This window comes from Cucumis melo, chromosome 6, assembly GCF_025177605.1.
Source record: "Cucumis melo cultivar AY chromosome 6, USDA_Cmelo_AY_1.0, whole genome shotgun sequence".
Lineage (NCBI taxonomy): Eukaryota > Viridiplantae > Streptophyta > Magnoliopsida > Cucurbitales > Cucurbitaceae > Cucumis > Cucumis melo.
This window is the reverse complement of record NC_066862.1, coordinates 3,215,511-3,240,744: the sequence shown is the minus strand read 5'-3', so window position 1 is coordinate 3,240,744 and position 25,234 is coordinate 3,215,511. Positions and strand designations below refer to the sequence as shown.

Sequence of the window (25,234 nt, the reverse complement as noted above, 5' to 3'; positions counted from 1 at the left end):
AAACTTACAAATGGGCAGATACTCCTCTCACACGGTTCAAAAAATCTTTCATATGAAAAACAAAAAATCTATTGAAATTTGAGAGTAATAACTTAAATTGATAACCTTGGGAATAGATTTAAAATGCCTCAACTGCCATAACAAAAGATAAAAGACAATTTTGTTATTAAATGTTCGTGAAGGTTTAGATCGGAGCTAGACCAAAAAAATCTGGAAGTTCAAAGCCTTTGAATTAGGCTATGTCTGAACTTTCTCCTAAAGGATCAAAACCCAACTACAGAAAAACGTATAGTGCCAAAGAATAACTAAATTGTTCTTATAAAATTTAAACGTGCACAGTTTTACAACTAGACCAAAGTCGATAAAAACATCAACTAGGTAGACTGCAACAAGCTCACATACACATTTATGTAGTTCATCAACACAAAAGTTAACATCTACCGAACACTGACTCTTTCACGTAGCAAATTACTTCAACTTTCAGTTTAATGTTTCAAATTGTATAAAGTTGTCCATTTTGCCTTCCCAGATATTAAACATTCCCTTCCACTTTAGTCATATGTGCACATTTCCTCAACGTCTGACGTGCATCAAGTCATATTCTCTCTGCGTCGCACATAGCGGGTCCTGTCGGTATATTTTGGTCTATCATTAGCTCTCTGAGGCTGTGGCTGCACTCTTCTCTGTCTCTCTGGTGACCTTTGAACAATCTCTCCATTCACCAACAACTCAGCTGCACCCAACACAATCAATGGGGTTAGCATAAACATGTATGAACTACTAACAAGCTACAAGTATAGGAAATATGAGCGATCAAAACTAAACCTCCTCAACCAACAACATTACTAGGCTCCATGAGTTGAGATGGTTTCTATGAACGAAATCATGGTATTAAGTGAAAAGACATTCCCAACTCCACCAAATATATAAGATGCTACTAGAAAGCTATTTGTTATAATTAATCAGTATCGAAAAGTAAGCACCGCACTGATAAGACTTCAAAACATTACAAGCAAGTTTGGATGTTTCTTCTCTACTGATCTGCATCTCTACAAGTATCAAGAGCACAGAACAGTTAAAGAGAGACATTTTCTGTAAGTCCATTAGCATTCAAAACTAAACATTGTCTTGAAGACTGATTTAGGTTTGCCAAGATGGACTATATACGTTAATTAAATAACCCGTTGGAGAAAAGATCTCATTCTCGTTCATACTTTCATCCACAAGCTTCATCTACAACCACTAATGAATATGTGATGCAAGAAAACGCTATTTGGCATAATTTAGAAAAGATCTAAGCACTGCGAAGATAGACTTAATCGATCTTTAATGTTTCATCTCTACTGATCTGCATCTCTACAAAGTAAAAAGAGCACAGAACAGTCAAGAGAGACATTTGATGTAAGTCCATTAGCATTCAAAACTAAACATTGTCTAAAAGACTAGTTTAGCTTTGCCAAGATGGACTGTACACGTTCAATAAGCAACCACTTATTCTTCAAAATTTTCTATACTGTCAAAGTAAAATTTCATATCCATATATAGGTTCCTAGATAGCTATTAAACAAAACATTGTAATAAGACCTTAATGTTTCATCTCTACTGATCTGCATCTCCACAAAGAATTAAAGAGCACAGAACAGTCAAGAGAGACATTTTTTGTAAGTCCATTAGCATTCAAAGCTAAACATTATCCAAAGGACTGATTTAGATTTGCCAAGATGGACTGTAACCCTTTCATTAATAACTACTGAGGAGCAAACTCTTTTTCTTTCCACTCCTCCATACCATAAAAAAAAACTAATGAAATAGAAATGAGATTAGACAAAAATCACCTCAATTAAATTTCAACGAATACACAAAATCGATGTATCCTCTCTAATGACCTGAATCCCCACAATAAAAGTAAAACTCACAACAGTCTAGAGTGCAGTTGATGGGAGTCCTTTAGCATTCAAAACTATATACAGCCTAAATGACTGATTTGGCTTTGCCAAGATGAACTCTATCCTAGCTTGTCCTGTTTGCATCCACAGTTCAAGTTTCTTGCACCTTTTAACATGTCAAGATAATATATAGAAAATATGAACACAATAGTAAGGAGAAGGACTATTAGTTAGAACACACATATCAATGCAGTGCTAAACCTAAATAATGTTTCAACTCTACTGACCTGCATCTCCAGAAAAAATATAAAGTGCAGGACAGTCAAGAGTGACATTTATTATCAGTCCATTAGCATTCAAAACTAAACATTGTCTAAAAGACTGAATAGCTTTGCCAAGATGGACTTTACGGTTACAGCAATGCGTATATGTTCAAATGAATGTTAGTGTAGTATAGGCCGGAATGGGATTATGTTTCATCTCCACAATGAGAATCAATCACAAAGTGAAAAATTTTAGTTTAAGATTCTTACCCCCATAGTCTTTATACTCTGGGTCGACATAAGAATCAGGAAGAACAAACAGAACACCTGGCAATCCTGTTCACAAAAATTCAAACAAAAAACATCAAATACTTATCAATGCCTTAGAAAACTGTCTACAATTGACCTCGACACATCACACATACCTTCGAGCTTGTTGGAGGTCTCTTCATCCAACTCACACCCAAACCCAAAATACCTCTCGCAAGAAACATTGTAAATCCTCTTCTTTGCTTCCTCTTCACTGCTCAAAACACAAAAAAGGACAAAATCAAATCAGAGCCCACGCGCAAAAAACTGAGGAAGAATAAAATCATCCCATAATAATAATAATAAGAAAAAACAGTACCTGCCAACAACTTTAGCAAGAGTCTGGATATAGCAATCAATCATCTGCTGCTTAGTGGCACCCTCACCACCAGGTTTGTCCATGACAATGAGCCAGTGCTCGTAATCACATCCAGGGAAAAGAGGCGCCATCTCAGTGGGAGGACGTTCACTGAAGTTGGAATTAGAGTTAAGAGGAGAGTAAGAGGAGTTACCAGGCCTAGAGGAGAGGCAACGAAACGAGGTGGACCTGGAGGAGGAAGGGATAGATCGAACGGCATGGGAAAGCAGAGGGAGAGATCGACGGCGGAGAGTGAAAGAAGAAGGGGAAGGAGGATGTGTAAGAGTAGATGAGGAGGAGAAGAGGCGTCTGGGAAGAACAGAGAGGCGGGCGGCGGAGGTGGAGACGGAGGCAGACGCCATAGCTCGTAGAAGGGATAACCCCATAGCCGGCGAGAGAGAGAAAGGGTTAATCAAAGTAAAATGTGGATGAAGGTAAGGGGTTTCGAGGGTTTTAATAGATGAAGGCTCCGTCTCCTTGTGAGGAGTTCCATTGCTTTTTATTGGGCCTGCCTTTTCAGGCCGGCCCATTATTGTTTAATTAGATTCATGATTAAAGTTGGTTAAGTGTTTTTATCGAAGGATGAATTATAAATCACAAAATTTCATTACACTTGCATCTGTCTCGTATCATTGTCTTCAAAGTTGATTAGGTCTAATGGAGATGGGAGATAACTAAATTGGTAAGAGTTATCAAACTATTAATCTTAAAAGAAATAATAACTACTCATTCTTTTAAGTTAAACTATTAATGTCAAAAGAATAATATGATAGATAACCACGCTGTGATTTATGGTAATAGATTTAAAACTAAAATTGAAAGTTTAAATTTTTAAAACAAGAAACTTATAAGAGCTTTTTTTTTTTTTGTAAAAGTAAAGATGTCCATTTAACCTGTCGAGTCAATACCTCTCGGAGACCTGCCCCAAATATACCAAGGAATGAGAAAATCTTTTTCCTGTTGGTAACACAAGACTAGGGACGAAGGCTACATTCTCCGTCCTTCTAATACCTGCCCCAATAATAATAAATTTAATTATAATTAAATATATAATTAGATAAAATATGTAAAGGAGTAAAGAAAAGAACATATTTTGATATTCTTCATTTCCTTCTTTGTTTTCCTTCATTTCTTTACTTTTTCACCTAATTTTGTTTCCATGTTATGAACTTTTATTTGTCTTTAAAAAATATAATGTAGTTGAATACTTTGTTAGAATACTTGAAGATTGATATTTGATTTTTAATTTCTAAATGTATCTTCTCGTGCTTAAATTTTTATTTTTATAAAGATGTTCTAAATAAAAAAATGATAATATTCTATCAAAAATAAAACAACCTTGAAAATATATATATATTTCAACTAAGATGTGTATTGGAAAATGAGATTAAACTACGAAAAAAAGAGAAATATTTCCCACGAATAACCCCATCCCTGTGCAATCCCTATGGGAGATAGTAATATAGGTCTTTGATAAATTCCATCAAATGTAAGCCTCATTCAACTTAAGAATTGAGGTCCACTAGGACTAGGGAGGGTCCTCAATTCTTATAAACAAGACCTAAATAAACCTCTCATGGCTTGTTTGATACAATTTGTAGGCAAAAACTAGAGAAACGAAGAACAAAAGTTACTAAACAATTAAAGACACTTTATTGACTTGGTAGAAGAGACAATTGCATGTCTTATGTCCTGATAAACAATCAATTTATGGAGCTAACAACGTAAATAAAGATGCTGAAAGACATGTTATTCACCGACCACAAGCAGCCCTGAAAATTACTTGGGCCAAACTTGGTCATGACTCGATCACATACAAACACTTGGAAGCCAAAGGAACATGGACGCACGGCTTTCATACTCTAAAACATGCAGCTTCACATTTAATCATACAAGATTTTCAGATGAACGATGTAAAGCAATTACAATACAGATTCCAGCTTTAGAATCTTGTTCAGCTTTCCTGCATCGGTTGTTTGGAAGCCATGTGCTCTACCTTCTATAAATTCATGTCAATTGCAAGATGGGTAAAATTAGAATGATAATCCATGAGAAGTTAACACAGACAAGTGTTTGATGCTATTCTGTTGTTTACTCTTTCCATGGAAAATATTAAGGGCAAACTAACCTGCTCAGTGTAGGGCAAATATTTACCATCAAATGTAATCACGACACGATCCTTCCCATCAACACCCTGGACCTTGTCAACTGAGCAGTAGAAGTCTATGGCTGACATACTAATAAACATAAATTAGTCCTTGAAATTATTGTATTATATATATTAGCTTCTTCAACAGTCTCCACTACTGTGAAAAAAGTTAAAGCTCATTGGTTTTGGCTGCAACGTGTATTGAGGCTTATGGAATTGAAGGACAACAGGTTGTTTTACAATGAAGTGTTTGATCTTATGAACATGTAAAAAAATCATTGAAGAACCTTATTCACAAATCACAAGAAAATCTTGACTGGTAATTTCTTATATGCGAGAAGTTGAGACACGAGTTACATAATGATTGGATAAACATCATGAAATTTCCATCATCAAACTGAAAGAACAGTTGAAGACCTCTGAGTCTGACAAGATGACTAACATGAGCAACAAACAGCTATAGTATCATAGTTTGGTAACTTTCAAATTTTCAAATAAGTTTCATATTTCAATACTTCCATATCCTAACATTCAGTGGACCTCTACATTTCTTAATGCTGTTTCATGTGCTACCACCAGGAACTAATTCAAACTAATTATATCAGAACGTTTCTGTTCCTGCATCAGTTGAAGGGTCTTAAGTCCTTGAATTATTAATGTTTGTCATGTACTTGATTCTCAACTTTTCATGATGAAGAATTCTTGGAAGAAGGAATAAAATTTGTTTTGTGTTTCTTTTCCTTTTGTTAATTCATTATTAAGAAGGAATAAAATTTGTTTTGTGTTTCTTTTCCTTTTGTTAATTCATTATTAAGTCCAAACTAAGAATTGAAAAATTCAGTACCAGAAGCTTCCTTGATAACCTCGAGAGAATCAAAGAAGCTATTTTAGTTTTAGTTATTTTGCTTTCACAAGGCAAGCTTGTTTCTTCAAATTCTAGTTATAAATACTATTTTTTTCTTTCTAGCAAGATATTAAGAACTAGAAATCAAGGCCTGATTCGTTATGTAAGACAGTAGAACACAGAACATTATGTATTCGTAAACAGCCATATTAGAACAAAGTTGTTATCAAACTTTAGATTTCAGGATTTACTTGCAAACGTTAAAGTTCTATACAAATAAAAACCAACTATTAAACCAAATGAACTTACATTCCATCGCCAAACTCCTCATTAATAATTTCCTTAATACTCTCGCCAAAATGCATAACTGCTTCGTTTAATCTACGTGCATGGATGTGATCACAAGTCAGTACAAGCGAGCAAATCCAATGGAAGTAAGCTAAATCAACCGATTACTCAATCCCAAGCATTCATCGAAATTAAAGGCTATTAATCAACCAGATAGCTGGATTAGCCAAACAACATATCCAGGAATTCAAGTATCAACTAATTAAGAAGGAAAATTAAAATCAGTATTCAAAACGCATTCAAATCTCAAAGCGATTAAAATCCAGAACGAGTTTCACAAAGAAAAATGGAGAAAGAAAAGCGAACAAACAAACAATTAGGAGATAATCGACCTGTAAACTGTGGGTTCTTGAATCAAACAAGGATCGTAAGACCTCATTGGCGGCCGCATCATCTGTTGAATATGATCATCGGTGAGTTGAGGCAAGGCGGACCTCAACTTAGGGACAGTATCAGGCTTAAGCTGGGCTTGCCGGCGGAGAAGTTGAGCGACATAGACGTTAGTGAGGCCAGTCTCTTGTGCTATCTGGTTGTAAGATTTTCCCGATGAGCACTTCGCGTTGTGCAGCTGGCGGATTACGGTGGCTCTGCTACTCTCTTCCATTTCAATGGAGCTTTCTCGATATCTCTCTGTAACGGAAGAAAGAAGATGGATGGATGGAGGATTGTCGCCACGTGGAGGTTATTGGTAATTTATATAGTTTTTTGAAAAATAAATTATGGATTTACTCCCACCGTTGGATCATAGTAGTGGCGTTTAACCGTTCGATCAAGCAAAGTTCACTTTTGCCTTTCCATCTTACGTTCATCGTCGGCAGTCTGTCGGTCTCCGTCAAAGGGGTCTACCAAAAACTTCTATAATTAAAAATTCAACCTTCAAATTTGTTACCATTTTTAAAATTGGATTTCTAAACTTATATATTTATACAAATTTGTAAATCTTTTTAATAGACATTAAAAAATTTTGCTATATTTTTTTAAACAGTTTGTCAAATTTATCATTTTTTTTATAATTTCACCACTATTTTTTTAATATTATGGTTAATTAGAAAAGAAAAATCTCAACGGTGTGTTTTGCTGGGCTTAGCTTCGACTTCGATGGGGCAACTTCTTTTGGGCTTTGGCCCAAATTTATTCACTTTCTCAAGGCTTATCGTTGTCCTAATACGTTACTTGTGGCCCAAACTTCACATTTTTGTTAATTTTGATGCCTTTGGAAGACTTTCTTCCAATAATTTTCCCTTCTTTCTTTGTAAAATTATCCATAACAGTATAGAATATTAATATTAAGAATAGGATTGATATTGAACCATCATATATACATGAATAAGAATTGGGTAATTTCTTGTCTTTTTCCTACTACATTTAATTTCTTTAGGACTTCTGATTTTTCCCCTTCTTCAGTGTCTTGGCCCCTTAACACTGTTATTAGTCAAGCAAGCTGGCTGGAAAACACGACCAAGACAACATGTCTTGTATATAAATAAAATAAAATCAATGGTATAATATAAGACATGGTCTTTCCTTTTATTCTAAAAAAAACGAAGTCAATACGTTTTAAAAACGTATCCAATATATGTATAACACGTCGTATAATATATATTATATATAATCGTCCATCGTCTAAATGGTTAGAAGTTTGAATTTACCATCCAACAAATTATTAAACAAAAAAAAAAAAAAACAATTTAAAAGAACGTAAATGTGTGAATGACGAAAATGTATGCATTGAATGATTATGAATACATATATGTCATGTAAACGTGTGGTTCGAAAAGTCAAATTATGTGAATGATTAACTTAACATGTTTACACCTTTACAAACAAAACGTCCACTTCGATAGAATCAAGTGTTTAACTTTCAAATGTCAACTACTATAGTTTGGAATGCGACATGATATTTATAAGAATGAGAATGAAAGAGATGAAGATGAACGGTATTAAGATGGATACGCCCATCCATGTCTACGTTAATTGACTTAGCATTAAACTTAATGGTTCAAAAGTCAATCGGGCAAGGTTGTTGATCTTAACTTGTTTACACTTTACAAATTATTAGAACAACGCTTTGGATTAAATAAAGTTCTTATTTAAAAAGTATTAATTTCTTCAACAAACAATTTAAAACTATGAATTGATCGTAAAATAGAGCTCATGTGACTAACTAGTCATATAGAGAGTATAAAAATAGCTAACATATATCTTTTTTGGTTGAGTTTAGAAACTTCATTTTCAATCTATATATGTAAAATATTTGAAAAGGAAAAGAAATACATATCTATTAAATTATACTAAGCTTAACGAGTTGAAAGAATAGTATATAGATGGTTTGTAGAGATTCAAACTACAACATCATCATTGGTCTTCTGTGCTTTAATTATGATGTTGATCCCTATTGCTTATAAATTAAAAAAATATTACATAACAAATTTATATTAATATATGTTGAAAAAACCTATTTGGAAATTTGAAATTGTCAATCAAATTTTTTTTTTCTGTGTACCCAATACACCCCTCCCAAAAATGAGGAGAGAGAGAGAGAGAAAAAAAAAAGACACCTAACAAGTTATTGCTTCACACATGCATCCAAGTAATGTAATCAACACTATTACACAAATTAGGTTACTAATGAGGCAATTACGATTCATAATTAATATTAAAAATATTATTTTAAGTGATAAAATTTCTAAATTTCTTTTTTAAAATATCACAATCTACATGTAATACACAGACTACAATAGATTAATGTTTGTGTTTATTATAATACAAATCAAATTCTATCTTACTAACAATTATTTGAAAATTAAGTAGCTAAAGTACTAAAAAAAAGACCTCGTTTGACAACCATGCATTGTTTGTTTTTGTTTTTGCTTGTCAATTTCTACGTTTGAAAAACTAAATCATATATATATATATTTGGTAATTGATTTTGTTTTATGTTTTTAAAAAGAAAATGTATTTTTCAAAAGTTTTTCAATTTTAATTTTGCTGCTTAATTTAGAAAAAAAGTTTCTCATTTAAACATCAAAGAAAAAGTGAATTATTTTTAAAATTTAATTAAAAAATAAAAACAGAGAACAAATAGATTACTAAACATGCCTTAAATTTTATAAAAATTCTCATTAATTCCATTCATGTTTTCAAGATGTAGGATAGTAGCAAGACGGTGTCTTTTTGATGTATACACCATACCTAGGGTTATAATATGTTTTGTTTTAAAGGAGAATAAACCACTAGAAAATCAAAACTAGAGATCGATAGTATATATATACGTACATATAACAAACCCACAAAATTAAACACAATGCATGTATAACTTCAGTTAGTGATATATCATAGAAACTAAGGATAAAAATGAAAAGATGGTGTTGGTAATTCATAGAATGTATATATATATGCTTTAACCAGTACTAATTGTATACATAATTTTTAAAGTGTATACTAAAAGAGTAATTAAGAGCTTATTGTATCTAAATTCCAACTTCTCTTTAATTACCAAAGAAAAACAATAGCAATTTGGTTGACTGGAGAGGAAAAAAAAAAAAAAAAAGAAAAAAGAAAAAAGAAAAGATGGTGTTGGTAAAAACTTTGACCAAAAGTCAACCAGGTTAAAGAGCTAAAACACCAAAGTTATGAGGACACTCTTCCAAGCCTTAATGTTTGTATGTATATATGTGTGTTTGTGTGTGTGTGTGTGTGGGTATATTTTGATGGATTTGTTGAAGAAAGGGAGAAATTAAGGAAATTAAGGAGCAAAATAACAATGAGAGTAAACCAAAGATTATCATCTCCCTTTGCAGAAGAAAGTGAGGTTGAAGACGATTACAGCAAAGATGGAAGCGTAGATTTGAAGGGCAATCCCGTCCGTCGCTCACACAGAGGCCGTTGGTCCGCCTGCTTCTTCATCATCGTTTACGAAGTATTCGAGCGGACCGCATACTACGGCATCTCCTCCAATCTTATTACTTACTTGACGGATAAGCTCCATCAAGGAACTCTCCAAGCCTCTAACAATGTCACCAACTGGACTGCAACTGTTTGGATCACTCCCATCTTCGGCGCTTACCTCGCCGATGCCCATCTCGGCCGTTACCGCACCTTCATTGTCGCCTCCTTCGTCTGCCTGATTGTGAGTAGTGTGATCATATTACAACCTTCATTCACAATTTTTATTATTTCTTTTATTAGGTTTAAATTATTTTTATTATATTGAAAACAATTTTAAATACTCCAAAAAAAAAAAAAAAAAAAAAAAAACTCATTTGATTTTTGGTATTTGAATCTAAGTATCTAAGCACTGCTACACTCTTTCTTTATTTTGTTATTCACTTTCCATCGATGTTATAGAAAAATATAGTTTTTATTTTTAGAATTTGATTGAGAAGATTTGAAATGTTTCTTCAAAAAATGTGAAAATCAAATAATGAAATTTAGAACATAAAAAGCCTAAGTTTCTAAAAACAGAAAATCAAAACCAAAATCGCTAAAATCCGCTTTGGTAATCATTTCATTTTTTTGTTTTTAAAAATTAAGCCTATTTTATAAGAATAATTTGATATTTCTTAGATAAAATTACTAATTTTTCTTCAAAATTTCACTTGATTTTTTAAACTATTGGAAAAAATAGATAACAAGGAAAAAAAGTTGGAAGCAGTAGAAGTAGTATTCTAAAAAATAAAATAGTAAGGAAACAAAACGTAAATATGACGAAAATTCTTACGGTTGTTTAATTTATAGATGATAATCAGGTGCCTATCTCAAACAATTCTCATTTATATGGTCATTACACACAACAAAAAGAACAGTTCAATACTTATTTCATAAAGATAAGTGGTGAAAGTACTAGATACTATTTGTGATTCAATTAAGAATTTTGTCCACTAGATTCCTTGTGTCATATGATAAACACATGCATGAAGAATTTGCCAATGTAAAACGAAGAAGTTTCTCATGTTGAGGATAAAGAGAGAGAAGAAAGAAATATTGAAATTTAAGTGCAGACAAGGAAAAGTACAGACGAAAATGTCCAAAAGAAAGATGGTGAGAAAAATGAACGAAGTTTATGACATTGAGGAAGGAAAAGAATGTGATGTTGTATGCTCACATACAAGAATTTTTAACAAAGTTCTTATTTTGCTAAGGTTAGTGTTTTTCATATCCCAAAAGGAATAGATACACAAAACGACAGTGTATTGACATGATTCTTGATTGAGTTAATCCAATTTTTACAATTTGAAAGGTTTAATGTTTACTAATATAGAATCAATGGCAAAAACAGAGTTGATGAGCAATTTGAATCACAAAGAAAGAGCTTCATTTTGATAACAACATTACTCTAAACTCTAATAGGAACAAACACACAAATAATTTCACAGGGAATGTCTCTTCTAACACTGGCAGTGTCCATGCCAAGCTTGAAGCCCCCTCCATGTTTGGAAACAAATAAAGAAAACTGCAAGCAGACCTCCAGGCTACAGCTTGCCATCTTCTTCACCGCACTCTACACGTTGGCTCTTGGCACGGGCGGAACCAAACCAAACATCTCCACGATCGGAGCCGATCAATTTGACGACTTCCATCCCGGAGAGAAGGCCCAGAAGCTATCCTTCTTCAACTGGTGGATGTTCAGCATCTTTTTTGGCACTCTCTTCGCCACCACCACTCTTGTTTACATACAAGAGAATGTGGGGTGGAGCTTGGGATACGGCATTCCCACTGTAGGCCTTGCAATAGCCATTCTCATTTTTGCTGCTGGCACACCCTTTTACAGGCACAAACTCCCCACTGGAAGCCCTTTCATCAGGATGGCTAAAGTCATTGTAGCTACTGCTTTGAATTGGAGGCAGGATATTCCTAATGACTCTAGGCAACTCTATGAGCTTCAGCTTGAGGAGTATAGTAAGCAAGGAACTTTCAGGATTGATTCCACTTCATCCTTGAGGTCACTATCTCTAAAATTAGAATCACTTGCATATGCTATCATACCTAACATTCGTTTGTGTTCGGATCCAAACATAGTCCCATAGTGATCAAATGTAGGAGAGATTCATGGTATATAAATCACAATTACTTCATTTGTCAACAAACCATTTTAGGTGAAACCAAAAGCAAAAATACATATATCTACGCGAGTAAAATTATGAAATATGGAAGCTATTGTCCTAGTAGTTATGTTTGAATATAAAGATCAATATGTATGAATCCTAGTAGTTAGTTTGAACTTGGTTCTGAAGTGTTTATGAATGTAGAAAATCTTGGAGTTACTGGATTGGTGTATGTATTAAGTACAATATAAGGGATTTCTTGACTGCAAATGCAGGTTCCTCAACAAAGCTGCCATAAGAACAGGCTCAACTCATTCATGGAAGCTATGCACAGTGACCCAAGTGGAGGAAACAAAACAAATGTTGAGAATGATCCCAATTCTGATATGCACATTCATTCCAAGCACAATGTTGCCACAGGCGCAGACCCTTTTCATCAAGCAAGGCAGGACGCTAAATCGAAGTGTTGGTAGCCAATTCCAAATCCCTCCTGCAAGTTTAACTGCTTTTGTAACCATCTCCATGCTCATCAGTGTCATCATCTACGACAGGTTTGGTAAAACTTATTGTTCAATGCTAGTATGCTACAAGTCAAGTCATATGAAGCCTTGAAGATTGATTTTTTGTGATACCATATTAACTTGGTGTTTTCTTTCTGGAAGGTTTTTTGTCAAGATAATGCAGAAACTAACAAACAATCCAAGAGGAATCACACTGCTACAAAGAATGGGAATTGGGATGATTCTCCATATCTTGATAATGACAATTGCATCTTTGGTTGAAAGGCATAGACTTCATGTTGCTAGAAAAAATGGGTTGGAAAAAAACGAAGAACAGCTCCCTCTGACCATTTTCACTCTTCTCCCTCAGTTCATGCTTGTGGGAGTTGCTGATGCATTTTCAGAAGTAGCAAAGATTGAATTCTTTTACGATCAAGCACCAGAAAGCATGAAGAGTTTAGGCACTTCGTATTCGATGACTTCGCTCGGAATCGGAAACTTCCTAAGTAGTTTTCTTCTTTCAACAGTTTCTCACATTACAAAGAAACATGGGAATAATGGATGGATTGAGAACAACCTGAACGTTTCTCATCTTGACTACTACTATGCGTTTTTGGCAGTACTTAGTGCCATCAACTTTTTCTTCTTTTTGGTCATGTCCAAAATGTATGAGTACAAAGCAGAAGTATCTGATTCAATAAAAGTGTTGACTGACAAACTTAAGGCCTCCAACATAAACGAAAAATCAGCTATGATGAGGGGCAGAGCTGATGAAGGAAGAGGCCACTTGCCCCCCCTTTACTTTGTTTTAGATTAAAAACCTTAGCTAGAAAAACAAAAGGTTATAGTTTTTCCTCTACTTGGGACCTTTCAAATTTGTGAATGTAAACACTATAGGAATCAATCCTTTTTCTATGATATCGTAAATGCAGATGGAAATATCGGTTGAGTAACCGAAATTTAATAGTAAAATTATACATTTTTGAGAAGTTCACAGCTAAAATAAAATTTAATTTCACAAAACAAAAAAATAATTCACACGGTTTCAATAAATAAAAAGAACTAATGATATATGAGGAAGAACAACCATTTTAATTTGACACGAATAGTTTTGACAAAATACAAAACACATCTATTCAAATTTATTACATTTACCGGTGTATTAGTTATACTAACTTTCTCTTAATTTTCTCCTAAACTATAGAAACGTTGAAATTAGTTTTATTTAAAGATTTAAATCTCTCTCTTTGACAAACCCTAAAAAAGAAAGGTCAAAATGGATGGAACTTTCATACTTCTACAAGTAACAACATTTAGCAAAAACCAAATATTTCATTATCGATCTTTTACTCTCTTATCTCTCCAGGGTTTAGTGTGGAAATTGTGTTGGTCGTATAAGATGTGACATTAAAGGAGGAAAATATCCAATGGGTTTCTTTTTTCTTTTAACTGGATATTATTTTCTTCTCTTTTTAAAACACTCATCAACTAAAAGAGAGAATAAAAAAAAAACAAATTTTTATTCCATAATAGTTTTTCTAAATAAATTTATTTTAATTTCTTTTAACCATTCTTAGGGTGAAGGATCTAATATTTAACCTCGAGGTTGATGACGAACCTATTTGATGTGAGTTATGTTGTTTTACATTAAAAAAAAAAAGAGTACTTGATAGAAAATATAATATTAACATAAGTCCAATTTAGATAGTCTAAAACGTTGAACCATGATTAAGAAAATCAAAACTTTGAATTCCTTTCGTCGCATATGATAGTGTTGCTATAAATAATGGAGGAAAAATGAAAACAACTTAGACTCATTTGATAACCACACATTTTTGTTTTTTGTCGGACTTAATTTTTTTAAAACTAAAAATCGAAATAATTTTTTGTTCTTATTTCCCATAGCTCATAAATTGTTTTTTCTAACAAAAGGTTTGAATTATTTATCGTTAAAAACTACTTTTTTGATCGAATTTCGTTTTTATTTTGATTCTTTTTTATGTTAGTTTTACAATTTTTTAAGAAACAAAAACTATACATGTTGCCTAGTAACTTTTTTTTTTTTGAAGGAAAAAGTGTTTGATAACTATATTTAATTTTTATGTTTTTAAAAATTAAAAACATAGGTAGAAACATGTTTGGTAATTGTATTTTCACCTTTTGTTTTTAAAAATTAAAATAATTTTTTGATGACATTTTTAGTTATAATATATATATATATATATATATATATATATATATATATATATATATATATATATATATTATAAAAAGAAAAAGGAAGGTATCTTAGAAATATATATTTTTGAAGCTTAAAAATACGATAAATAATAGTCTAAGCTTTGTATTGCTTACTTTTTCCATATCTTTGCTTCGAGAAGAGAGATTTGTAAGCAGTCGTTAGTCAACTCAGCTACCAAAAGAAGAAAGGATGAAGAATATGGAAATCATTTTTTTTCATAAGTTACAATCTTTTCAAAATGATTTTGAAGGAATTAGTGGATAAGTGATCAACTGATAATTAATTTCAAAATGGTTATTTAATTTAGTTTTTTTTTTTTGTGAAATATTGTTGGTTAGGTATTTGTGAATTTATTTTTTTTAATTATAAATGTTAAAACAATAGATGACAAGATTCTCCGTCATTAAATCATCAATAAAACAAACAATTATTACATGTTCCAAGTTTTCTTTCAAAATCTATTATAAACATTCACTTTACTAAAAAAAAATTCAACAATATTTTTCAAATAAAAATGTATATACAATTTCGAAATTAAACATAATAATAAAAGATCAAACCTAAATATATGAAAACTACTTTCAAGAGTTTGTGTAAGTTTGCTCGTATAAAAATCAATTTAACAAAATCATTACCCCAACTATAACTCTCAAACATACGATAAATTAAAACCTATGATTTTTTATTCACATAAAGTAAACTACATAATATAATAATACTTAATCTAAGATATTTTTGCCATTAGTCAAGGGTGCATAAATGCATAGATTTGATATAGAGAGTTTATACTCTTACGTTTATATATGACTTTTGCATGCACTAACTTAGGGTTACAAAAAGTCCATCTTTATAGCTCTAATCAATAGAACTATAGACTCTCAATTTTCTAATAATGATTTCTAAATGTCAAATTGTCAATCACATGCTTTGAGACGGAAATATCGTATAATGTGTATTTTCTTTATTCATATATGCTAATTTTTTGAATTTTAAATACAAGATTACGCAAAGATTATTTAAACACAAAAAAAATTTGTTTTAATAGCATAATAAATAATCGATCAACTTAGAAACTAACCAAGTGGATGAACTAAAGTTTAATGTCGACGATAGCACTCTATATATCACTTTTGTATCATAGCTTAGGAAAATATCATGGCTCTCCTTTTCTCAATTAAGGTGAAAGAAAATAAAATGTCTTTCTTTTATATATATATATATATAATTTATAAAAATTTTATTGGATACATTGGAAGTCAAAAGTTTGCCATTTATTATTATTATTATTATTTGACAAGACTACTAAGGATATTGGCTGTTGTTGTCATATTGAGAAGAGAAAAATGTAATGTCTTTTTTTCTTTGGTTATTGCAAAAGAAAAAAAAAAAGGAATTATGAATAAATATATGAAAACTAGAATTATTAAAATAAAGAATATAAAAAGTTAAAAGGATGAAATAAAATTAAAAAAAAGAAAACTAAAATCGATTTTCCTTAAAATTAAAAGTGAAATTAAATAATTTACACCTTTAAATAACCATTATATTTTAAAATCTTATGAATGATAATTTATAAATAATTAAGACTTTGTTTTTTAATAAAATAAAATTATTATCTAATTTCAATTTGATCCATCACAATTTGAAAACCTTTTGGTTTTATTTAAATTTCACAATCTTCGATCTTTTTTTCTTTCATCAATATTCATTTAGTATTTTTCCTTAATTATATTATTTAGGGTATTATGTATTATTGTTTTTTTTACTCCCCTGTGTGTTTTTCTAATATATTATTTATATTATATTCACATACTTAATGACATTTTGTTTTTTTATTTCTCATGTTTCGTAACAACATAAAGAAAATATCAATTTACTTATCAGGTAATATCAAAACCATGAAAACATGAAGACGTCGATCATAGAATAAGTTTAACACTATAATACCAATTGAATAACTATGTACCCATTTGGAGATGATAAAGATGTTTCAACAATGAAAAAAAATCAAACGTAAAAAGAGTTTGAAATAATAAATATTGAAACTATATTAGTTGTTTAAATCTTAAAATTAGAGTGCGAGCCAACAATAGCACATGTTTTGTGAATAGTTTTAGTTTTAATAACAATGAAATAATTCGACATATCATTTCATCTCCTCATAGACCGTTTGAAATTTAGTTGTTGGGTTCCACCACTCGAGACTTAAAACAGATAATATGGCCAACCACATAAATGTCCTAAATTTAATTTTTTTTTTATTCATTTACTTTATTAAACTTCACCAACTGTATATCCTTGAAATAAAAGATTATATCAATTACCATTGAGCTGAGTTCGATTTGACACTCTAAAATTTAAAATTTTTAACTAAGTAATTGCATCTATTAAAACCCTAAATTCTTATTTAGTTGAGAATTTTCAAACTAAAATCTTTAATTTATTGTTCCTACATGTTCACAGAACATTTTAAACTATAATGGTCTTTGATTGTTTTTTCTATTTCTTTATTTTTATCTATCTTCCAATTTATGGATTATGATTTTCACATGTGGTAAAGAAAAATTATATTTTCATTTATGCCTTAAAGTAGATAAAAAGGTCCAAATCAAACATGGTGTTTATGAGATTAATTAAATAAATAAAATTAAACTAACCCTATTAAACATGCATCATCTAGAACTTAAATAGATACTAATATAAGTTTGAAAATTTAATTGTTAGAATAAAGATAGCAATAAGATGAACTTATTTGTATAGTAATTGACACATACATTCTGTATGAAATCGAAATTGAATCGTATGACTAGTTTGTCGTGGTTGTATTAAGAAAAGAAAAACAAGAGTAATAAATGGAAGGTGGTGTGAAATGAAAAGAGAGTAAAATTCTAGATGGGAGGACTATTATTATAGCATTAATATGAGTAGTAAATTAGGCAGGTTTGGAAATTCAATAAAGCACTTAGAAATTTGCCAACAGGTCTTAGTCGTTGACCAGTCTAACTTTGACTTTTAATTCTCTACACACTTTAATAGTCAACTTTCTTACCTATGTGACATAAGAATCTTTCATCCCCTTTTACTTATCAACTACAATTTCTTCTATCATTTTCAATTATATATATATATATATATATATAGAAAGAAAGAAAGAATACTCACTTTTAGTTTGATGTTTTTAATTGATTTGGAGGAGGAGGAGGGTAATATTTTGGAGGGAATTGAGTAACATTTTTCAAAGTTGATAAGGGTTTTTATTATCAATATCAAAGAGACACGTCTTTCCAATTAATAACATCCTTTTTTTTTTTTTTTTGCTTTTAAATTAAATACTAAAATACACCCACTTGTCTTATCGAATTATTATTTTATGTGGAAATTGTGATTCTTTTATATATATATATATATATAATTTTGTAATCTATTAAATTGTATGAAATACTAATGGTGAACTATTTCTTTTTTGAATTACATCTTTAATTATTGATCTTAAAATATTCTTATAATTCTTGTTATGTTAAATTAACAAAAATTGTAAAATGAAAAACAGATTATTTATCTTTTTAGAAAAATTAGATTTTATGATTTTCTTCTCGCTCTATAATTAATATTTTTATTTAAAATAAAAATTTTAGAAATTATAGACTATATTTAAAAATAGTTAAATAAACTAAAAGTTAGATTAAGATACACTATATAATGGATACAAATAATAGTCTATCTTAATTGGTTTATCACGTATAGATTGCGATATTTAATTATATTTGTGAGTTTTATCGTTTAAAATAATTTTTCAAAAGCTATTGGTGTATAACATTTTATTTTATGATTATTTTTTATAGATAGTGTTGTACCAATAATTGAATTAAAATATTCCCTAAAAATGTGAATAAAAATAAATTAACCTAAGGGTAGCCCAACCACCAAACCTTGTAGATTTAATGAAAGGTTGGAGATCCTTCCCCAATCAAAGGAAAAATGAATAAATAAATAAAAGGATCCAAAATTCAATTCTTGCCAAATTATTTTCTTACTCGTTTCATAGTCAAAAATCAAATTGAAATCCATATATAAATTTAAAAAGTTTCTTTTTTCTTTAGTAACAAATATATGGAGTAGAAAAACTTTCCATATGTTAATTCCTATATCATTTAATTTAAATTTAGTCTCTATTCTCTTTGTATAATTTTAATTTTTTAAAATTCAGTTGGTCATGATTTAATAGACATAAAACACATAGATAAGATAATATTTATAATAATCTTCTACAATTCTCACTAAAATCCACTTCCATATCAATTTAGAACCTCATGAAGTGGTTACAATGAAATTGACATCCCATTTTTTTTCTTAAATATTAACTTTTCCGTATGTTTGAATTTGCAATTTGGGTTGACCAACAAAAGGGAGAGAGAGAGAGGATATGGTTTGTAGATTTGTAGTATATAAAAGGATGAAGTGAGAGTTGGGTGTTTACTCATATAGTTTAATTAATTTGAGTCTTTTGAAGATGAACTAAAGCTTCAGCCTTCAAATTATATTCAACGTTGGCCATTTCTAAACCCAACAGCTACTAGTAACGACATGGCAGCTGCTTCTGCTGCCGAAGAAACCGGCCTCGACGGCTATACCAAAGATGGAACCGTTGATCTCAAAGGCAACCCCGTCCTCCGCTCCCAACGAGGCCGTTGGAAAGCGTGCTCCTTCATCGTTGGTAACTCTCTCACTCCCTTCTAGATTTACTATTTTGTCGTTCTAGGGTTTAGTACTATAATCTGGGGTGTTATGTGACAGTATACGAAGTGTTTGAACGGATGGCGTATTATGGGATATCGACGAATTTAATTATATACTTAACGAAGAAGTTGCATCAAGGAACCGTCACGTCGGCCAACAATGTCACCAATTGGTCTGGAACAGTTTGGATTATGCCGATCTTAGGGGCGTACGTTGCCGATGCTCATCTCGGCCGTTACCGGACTTTTCTCATCGCCTCGGCCATCTGCCTTACGGTATGTTTTCCTAAGCAACACTTATCACTTTCAGGCAGGTCTAAAGTAATGAGTCTCATGAATTTGATTGGGGTTTATATCCATTGAAATTCTTAAAGCTGTCTATGTTGAGTTGTTGTCTCTTCTTAAATATGGAAGGGACAGAGCAACATTAATTTCTTACCCCACCTTCCATGTTCATGTTCACACTTCAAAGAGAATGTGTTTCGATTCATTTTAATTGAATTGAACACACTGAGGGAAGATATAATATATATGACAATATAAGGGTGACATATAATATAAATTTATATTGATAGATTCATTAGTTGCATAAAATTAGTTAGATATATCCAAATTAAATGAAGGTTTTATGAAAATGTTAGATGTTCTTATAAGTATATAAATTGGATTAATATAAATTTAACGTCTTCGTTGACAACCATTTTGTTTTTCAAAATTAAGTTTATATGAACGTGTTACTTTCACTTTCAACTTTCTTCGTTTGCTATCTATATTGTACCAATTGTTTGAAAAACAAAGCTAGAATTTGAAAATCGAAAAGAATAGCTCTTCAAAAAGTTGTTTTTTTAACGAACAAATTTACTTATTATTTTTAAGTGTAAAATCAAGATAAACACAATTTCTAAACCTTATAAATACAAGAGCTAGATAGATTAGGGCGAACCGTATATTATAAAATTTTAAAAATCCAAAACCAAATAAATACAAATTTGAAAACGTCTGAAACATGCGGTAATAATTTTAAGATATAAAAACTAAGTAAACATAACATTCAAAAAAATATGATTAAGTATAAAAGGACACATATAGCTTAAAAACTTTTAGAAAAACACTACTATGAAAGGTCTAAAAACACTCTAATTAATCCGAACGCTAAGTTTTCACCATCCCGTGTTTTCTGAAAGGAGACACAATTATCATCTAAAGTATTATATAACCAACTATTCTTTAAAAAAAATTCAACCTAAACGTAACATATGTGTAATATATATTTATAGGCAAGATAAGTACAAAAACAAATCATAGTTAAATCTCTCTTTTCTAAATTAGATCGAAGTTAAAATATTTAAGGACTACGTCAAGATGCCATACATCGCTATAAGTACCAATAAATATATCCATCCTTAAATTAGATTACAACTAGAATCTTTTATTTAAATCATTGTATAGTTTGAGTTAGATATTGAAAAATTAGAAAAAGAAAATAATAATGGGATGTGGAGTATCTTTGATTAATTAGAGTGAGAGAGTATCAATCTTGTAAACATATTCCTTAAAATGAAGGAAAAAACGAGGATTATATTAATTGGTCCGATGAATTTTGGGTTCCACGAGGGGGATTATCGAGACATCATTATTTAATTTTAAAATGAGTCGGTTTTAGAGTTGGACTTTCTTACTCCAATTTCTAGCTATTTATATTTGTTGAGAGGAAGTAGTAGTAGTAGTAGTAGACAGTGTAATGTGTGGTCTTAAACGATGGGGGTGGAAGTCAAGAAATGGGTATCAATTATTTCTTGGGAGGGATGCATCATTTTGTCCATTGTTATTAAAAAGTATATGCAACTTGATTCCTATGTATTCTATTCGCACAATGTTTGTCCTTTACTCCTTACCGCCACCAACACCAACACATTACGTACTTTTAAAAACTTCTCCAATATTTACGATTTATAGAGTAATTCAAATATCAACGTCCCAATTTTTACTCATTCATATTTTCTTAAAAGAAAATTAATTGTTGAAATACGTTTTTATAAATATTTAATAGAAATATTTTACCAACTATTTGTCTTAGAATTAAATTTATTACATTTAATTTTTTATAAAGTTTAAATATTTGGTCAAAATGTTATATTTTTATCATTTTTTCTATTGTTCACGGATTCTTTCAAATTTAAAAAAAAGAAGATTTTGACGAACTATTTATACCCATGAAACAAAAAAAAAAAAAAAAAAACAAAATTTAGTATGAAGCATAAATATTTTGTCAAATGTTCAAATCTTTTATGATTTAAATAAATATTAATAGACTTCTATATTGTCTATTAATGTCTCTAATAGATCTATTATTTAGTTATATTCAAAAATATTTTTTAAAAAATACACGTTTGGATTAATAAATGACTATATTAATATTTTTAAACATGGCAATTGTTTGGTATTTTTTTAGAAGAAATTGCCACATGGCAATGTTTTGTTTTCAAATATTATTTCATTAATATTGATTTAGTTACTAACCTTAGCATAATTAAGTGATAATTGAAATTTGACACATGCATGGTATTGTAAGTATCCACATTACCTAAAAATTCTTAAAATTCTTATGTTGTATTGAAATATCTATTTAAATTATATATCCCAAAGGTTGGTAGTTTGATATTCTACCTCTAATCTTAATTAATCACTAAAATGTAGTATTAATTAAGGTATAATGGATACTTTGATAGGGAATGGGAATTCTAACATTAGCAGTATCATTGCCAAGTCTAAAACCACCACCATGTTTAGACGTGAACAAAGAAAACTGCGAGAAAGCCTCCACGTTACAGCTCGTAGTGTTCTTTGGCGCTCTCTACTTGCTAGCGCTCGGGACCGGGGGCACAAAGCCAAACATATCCACGATGGGAGCGGACCAGTTCGACGAGTTCGATCCGAAAGAGAAGGCCCAAAAGTTGTCATTCTTCAATTGGTGGATGTTCAGTATATTCTTTGGGACTCTATTTGCCACCACAATTTTGGTTTACATTCAAGACAATGTGGGATGGAGCTTGGGGTATGGACTTCCAACAATTGGGCTTGCCATTTCGATTGTGATATTTCTTGCTGGGACACCATTTTATAGGCACAAGATACCTAATGGAAGCCCTTTCACTACGATGGTTAGTGTCATCGTTGGTGCTATTAGGAATTGGAGGATTCCTGTTCCTAATGATCCTAAAGAACTTCATGAACTTGAGTTTGAAGATTATTCCAAGCAAGGAACTTTTAGGATTGATTCCACTTCATCCTTTAGGTGATCTCTCCTTTTTTTTCTTTCCATTAATTACTTGCACTTTTCACTTCTCCACTACTATGATCTCAATTATATAAATTCCTGTATGTTTGAACTGTGTATAGGTTCTTGAACAAGGCTGCTATAAGAAGAGGCTCATGGAAGTTATGCACAGTGACCCAAGTGGAAGAAACCAAACAAATGCTAAAAATGATACCAATTCTGATATGCACATTCATTCCAAGCACAATGTTGGCTCAAACACACACCCTTTTCATAAAACAAGGCACCACTTTGGACAGAAGCGTTGGTAGCCACTTCAAAATCCCTGCTGCAAGTTTAGCTTCTTTTGTCACCATCTCCATGCTCCTCAGTGTTGTCATCTACGACAGGTACATCCACAAATAATTATGTTATACCCAATTTCTACACTGCTTTATAATTAAAGTTCTTTTTTATATTTTGTTACTGTTACATTGTTCAAATTTCTCAGTTACACCTTCAATAACACTGTTTTGTTTCAACAAAATAAGCAGATGTTTGATATGCTTCCCCATTTGAATAAACAGGGTATTTGTGAAGATAATGCAGAGAATAACAAAAAATCCTAGAGGAATCACACTGCTACAAAGAATGGGAATTGGAATGATTCTCCACATCTTAATAATGACAATTGCATCGAGAGTTGAAACCCATAGACTTAAAGTAGCTAGAGAAAATGGATCACCACAAGTTCTTCCCTTAACCATCTTCACACTCCTCCCTCAATTCATGCTCATGGGAACAGCAGATGCGTTCATGGAAGTAGCAAAGATTGAGTTTTTCTATGACCAAGCTCCCGAAACAATGAAGAGCTTAGGCACTTCATTCTCAATGACTTCTCTTGGCATTGGCAACTTCCTTAGTACTTTCCTTCTTTCAACAGTTTCTCACATCACTATCAAAAATGGGAACGGATGGGTTCTCAACAACCTCAATTCTTCTCATCTTGATTACTACTATGCATTAATTGCTGTTCTTAGTACCATCAACTTCTTTGTTTTCTTGATCGTCTCCAAATTCTATGTCTATAAAGCCGAAGTTTCCACTTCCATTAAGGTTCTTGCCGATGAACTCAAGGATAAGAAATTTAAGGGTTGAACGTAACCATCATTGTTTTTACTGACCACCATTATGTTTTTGACGATCAACAAATATAGACATAGACATCAAAGTTTTAATGGTGGTCAGTAAGAATATAGGTGCAAGCCAATTAGGTAAGTATTTCTTAGTATATATATATATATATATATATATATATATATATATATATATACACACTTAGGAAGTTTTACTTTTGTTGTTTTGACATATGTATGTAGTATTTTTCTTCATCCTTTCACTAAATATTCCAAGGGTGTGTTGTAACATTACTTTTAGATATACAAGGAAAGGGAAGGAATAAGATTTGAAATTGGATCCTATCGTATTTTGTTGCAAAGACTCCACTGTTACAAAGGTGATTGACCCTTTCTTTTTCTTTTTTGTTGAGATTAAAATTGAAACAGATATTTGTTTTAGATATTTTGATCTCTTAATTAATTTTATTTAAATCTATGATTAGAACTATAAATAACAAAGTATAATTAAAATTTAATTATGCTTGCGGTGACGAAGTTGGGAGATTAAGATTCTTCTTCCCACTAATCATGTCCATGGTCAACCATTTTTACCCATCACATGTTTGACCAAAATAAAAATTTCTCTATAATACTCTATAAAGAAATTAAAAAAAAAAAACAATTTTCAATGATAAATTTACTAAAAATTTAGAAAGAAAATTAGCTAGATAATTCTAAAACAATTAATTTACTAATCAAAATAAAGTTGTATCCATAACTCTAGAAAACTATGATTACTTAATTCATGACTATGTTTTATGTTTATAAAATTATATATTATTTGATAATATAACAAAAATTTATTATGCATATCTTAATTTAAAAAATATAATTAAGTTTATAACATCAAAAGTGTTATATTTATTAAAGTTTTATTCTTTTTATATAATTTTAAATTTCAAATCCAAATTAAAGTTTGGATTTATTTATACGAAAAGCTATAGAAATGCATAATTCATACACTTGCAACAAACTTGAGAATAGTGAACACAAACTCGAATTAGGTACCAAATAAAATTTTAATGGATTCGTTTAATTAAAATACTAATTTGTTTATCGAACCACTTGTAAATATGAATGAATATACTGATCTAAATATCGTCAATGATACTATAAAATTA

At 30.9% G+C, this 25,234-nt stretch overlaps 4 protein-coding genes across 6 annotated transcripts; 2 read left to right on the top strand and 2 right to left on the bottom strand.

The window, feature by feature from the left end:
* Positions 1 to 292: 292 nt before the first annotated feature.
* LOC103483566 (multiple organellar RNA editing factor 2, chloroplastic) lies at positions 293 to 3,361 on the bottom strand. Its single transcript, XM_008440261.3, has 4 exons — positions 2,778 to 3,361; positions 2,575 to 2,672; positions 2,420 to 2,485; positions 293 to 733 (listed from the first exon to the last, which is right to left on the bottom strand). Exons 1-4 carry the CDS (start codon positions 3,344 to 3,346, stop codon positions 591 to 593), a joined length of 876 nt encoding a protein of 291 aa, XP_008438483.2. The 5' UTR covers positions 3,347 to 3,361; the 3' UTR covers positions 293 to 590.
* A 1,085-nt stretch (positions 3,362 to 4,446) lies between these two features.
* Positions 4,447 to 6,832, bottom strand: LOC103483565 (cyanate hydratase). Of its 2 annotated transcripts, XM_008440259.3 has the most exons (4): positions 6,490 to 6,830; positions 6,119 to 6,190; positions 4,945 to 5,053; positions 4,447 to 4,815 (listed from the first exon to the last, which is right to left on the bottom strand). In XM_008440259.3, exons 1-4 carry the CDS (start codon positions 6,759 to 6,761, stop codon positions 4,771 to 4,773), a joined length of 498 nt encoding a protein of 165 aa, XP_008438481.1. In that variant the 5' UTR covers positions 6,762 to 6,830; the 3' UTR covers positions 4,447 to 4,770. The 2 variants fall into 2 exon arrangements, with proteins under 2 accessions (XP_008438481.1, XP_008438482.1); XM_008440260.3 differs by lacking the exon at positions 6,119 to 6,190 and having other exon boundaries at positions 6,490 to 6,832.
* A 2,963-nt stretch (positions 6,833 to 9,795) lies between these two features.
* On the top strand, positions 9,796 to 13,654 carry LOC107990387 (protein NRT1/ PTR FAMILY 5.2-like). Of its 2 annotated transcripts, none has more exons than XM_017043464.2 (4): positions 9,796 to 10,286; positions 11,533 to 12,098; positions 12,477 to 12,752; positions 12,864 to 13,654. In XM_017043464.2, exons 1-4 carry the CDS (start codon positions 9,822 to 9,824, stop codon positions 13,516 to 13,518), a joined length of 1,962 nt encoding a protein of 653 aa, XP_016898953.2. In that variant the 5' UTR covers positions 9,796 to 9,821; the 3' UTR covers positions 13,519 to 13,654. The 2 variants fall into 2 exon arrangements, with proteins under 2 accessions (XP_016898953.2, XP_050942007.1); XM_051086050.1 differs by having other exon boundaries at positions 10,140 to 10,286; positions 11,507 to 12,098.
* Positions 13,655 to 19,336: 5,682 nt separating this feature from the next.
* On the top strand, positions 19,337 to 24,414 carry LOC103483562 (protein NRT1/ PTR FAMILY 5.2-like). The gene is made up of 5 exons (XM_051086049.1): positions 19,337 to 19,657; positions 19,738 to 19,955; positions 22,409 to 22,974; positions 23,079 to 23,345; positions 23,523 to 24,414. The coding sequence occupies exons 1-5, from the start codon at positions 19,528 to 19,530 to the stop codon at positions 24,091 to 24,093; spliced, it is 1,752 nt and encodes a 583-aa protein (XP_050942006.1). The 5' UTR covers positions 19,337 to 19,527; the 3' UTR covers positions 24,094 to 24,414.
* Positions 24,415 to 25,234: the final 820 nt, after the last annotated feature.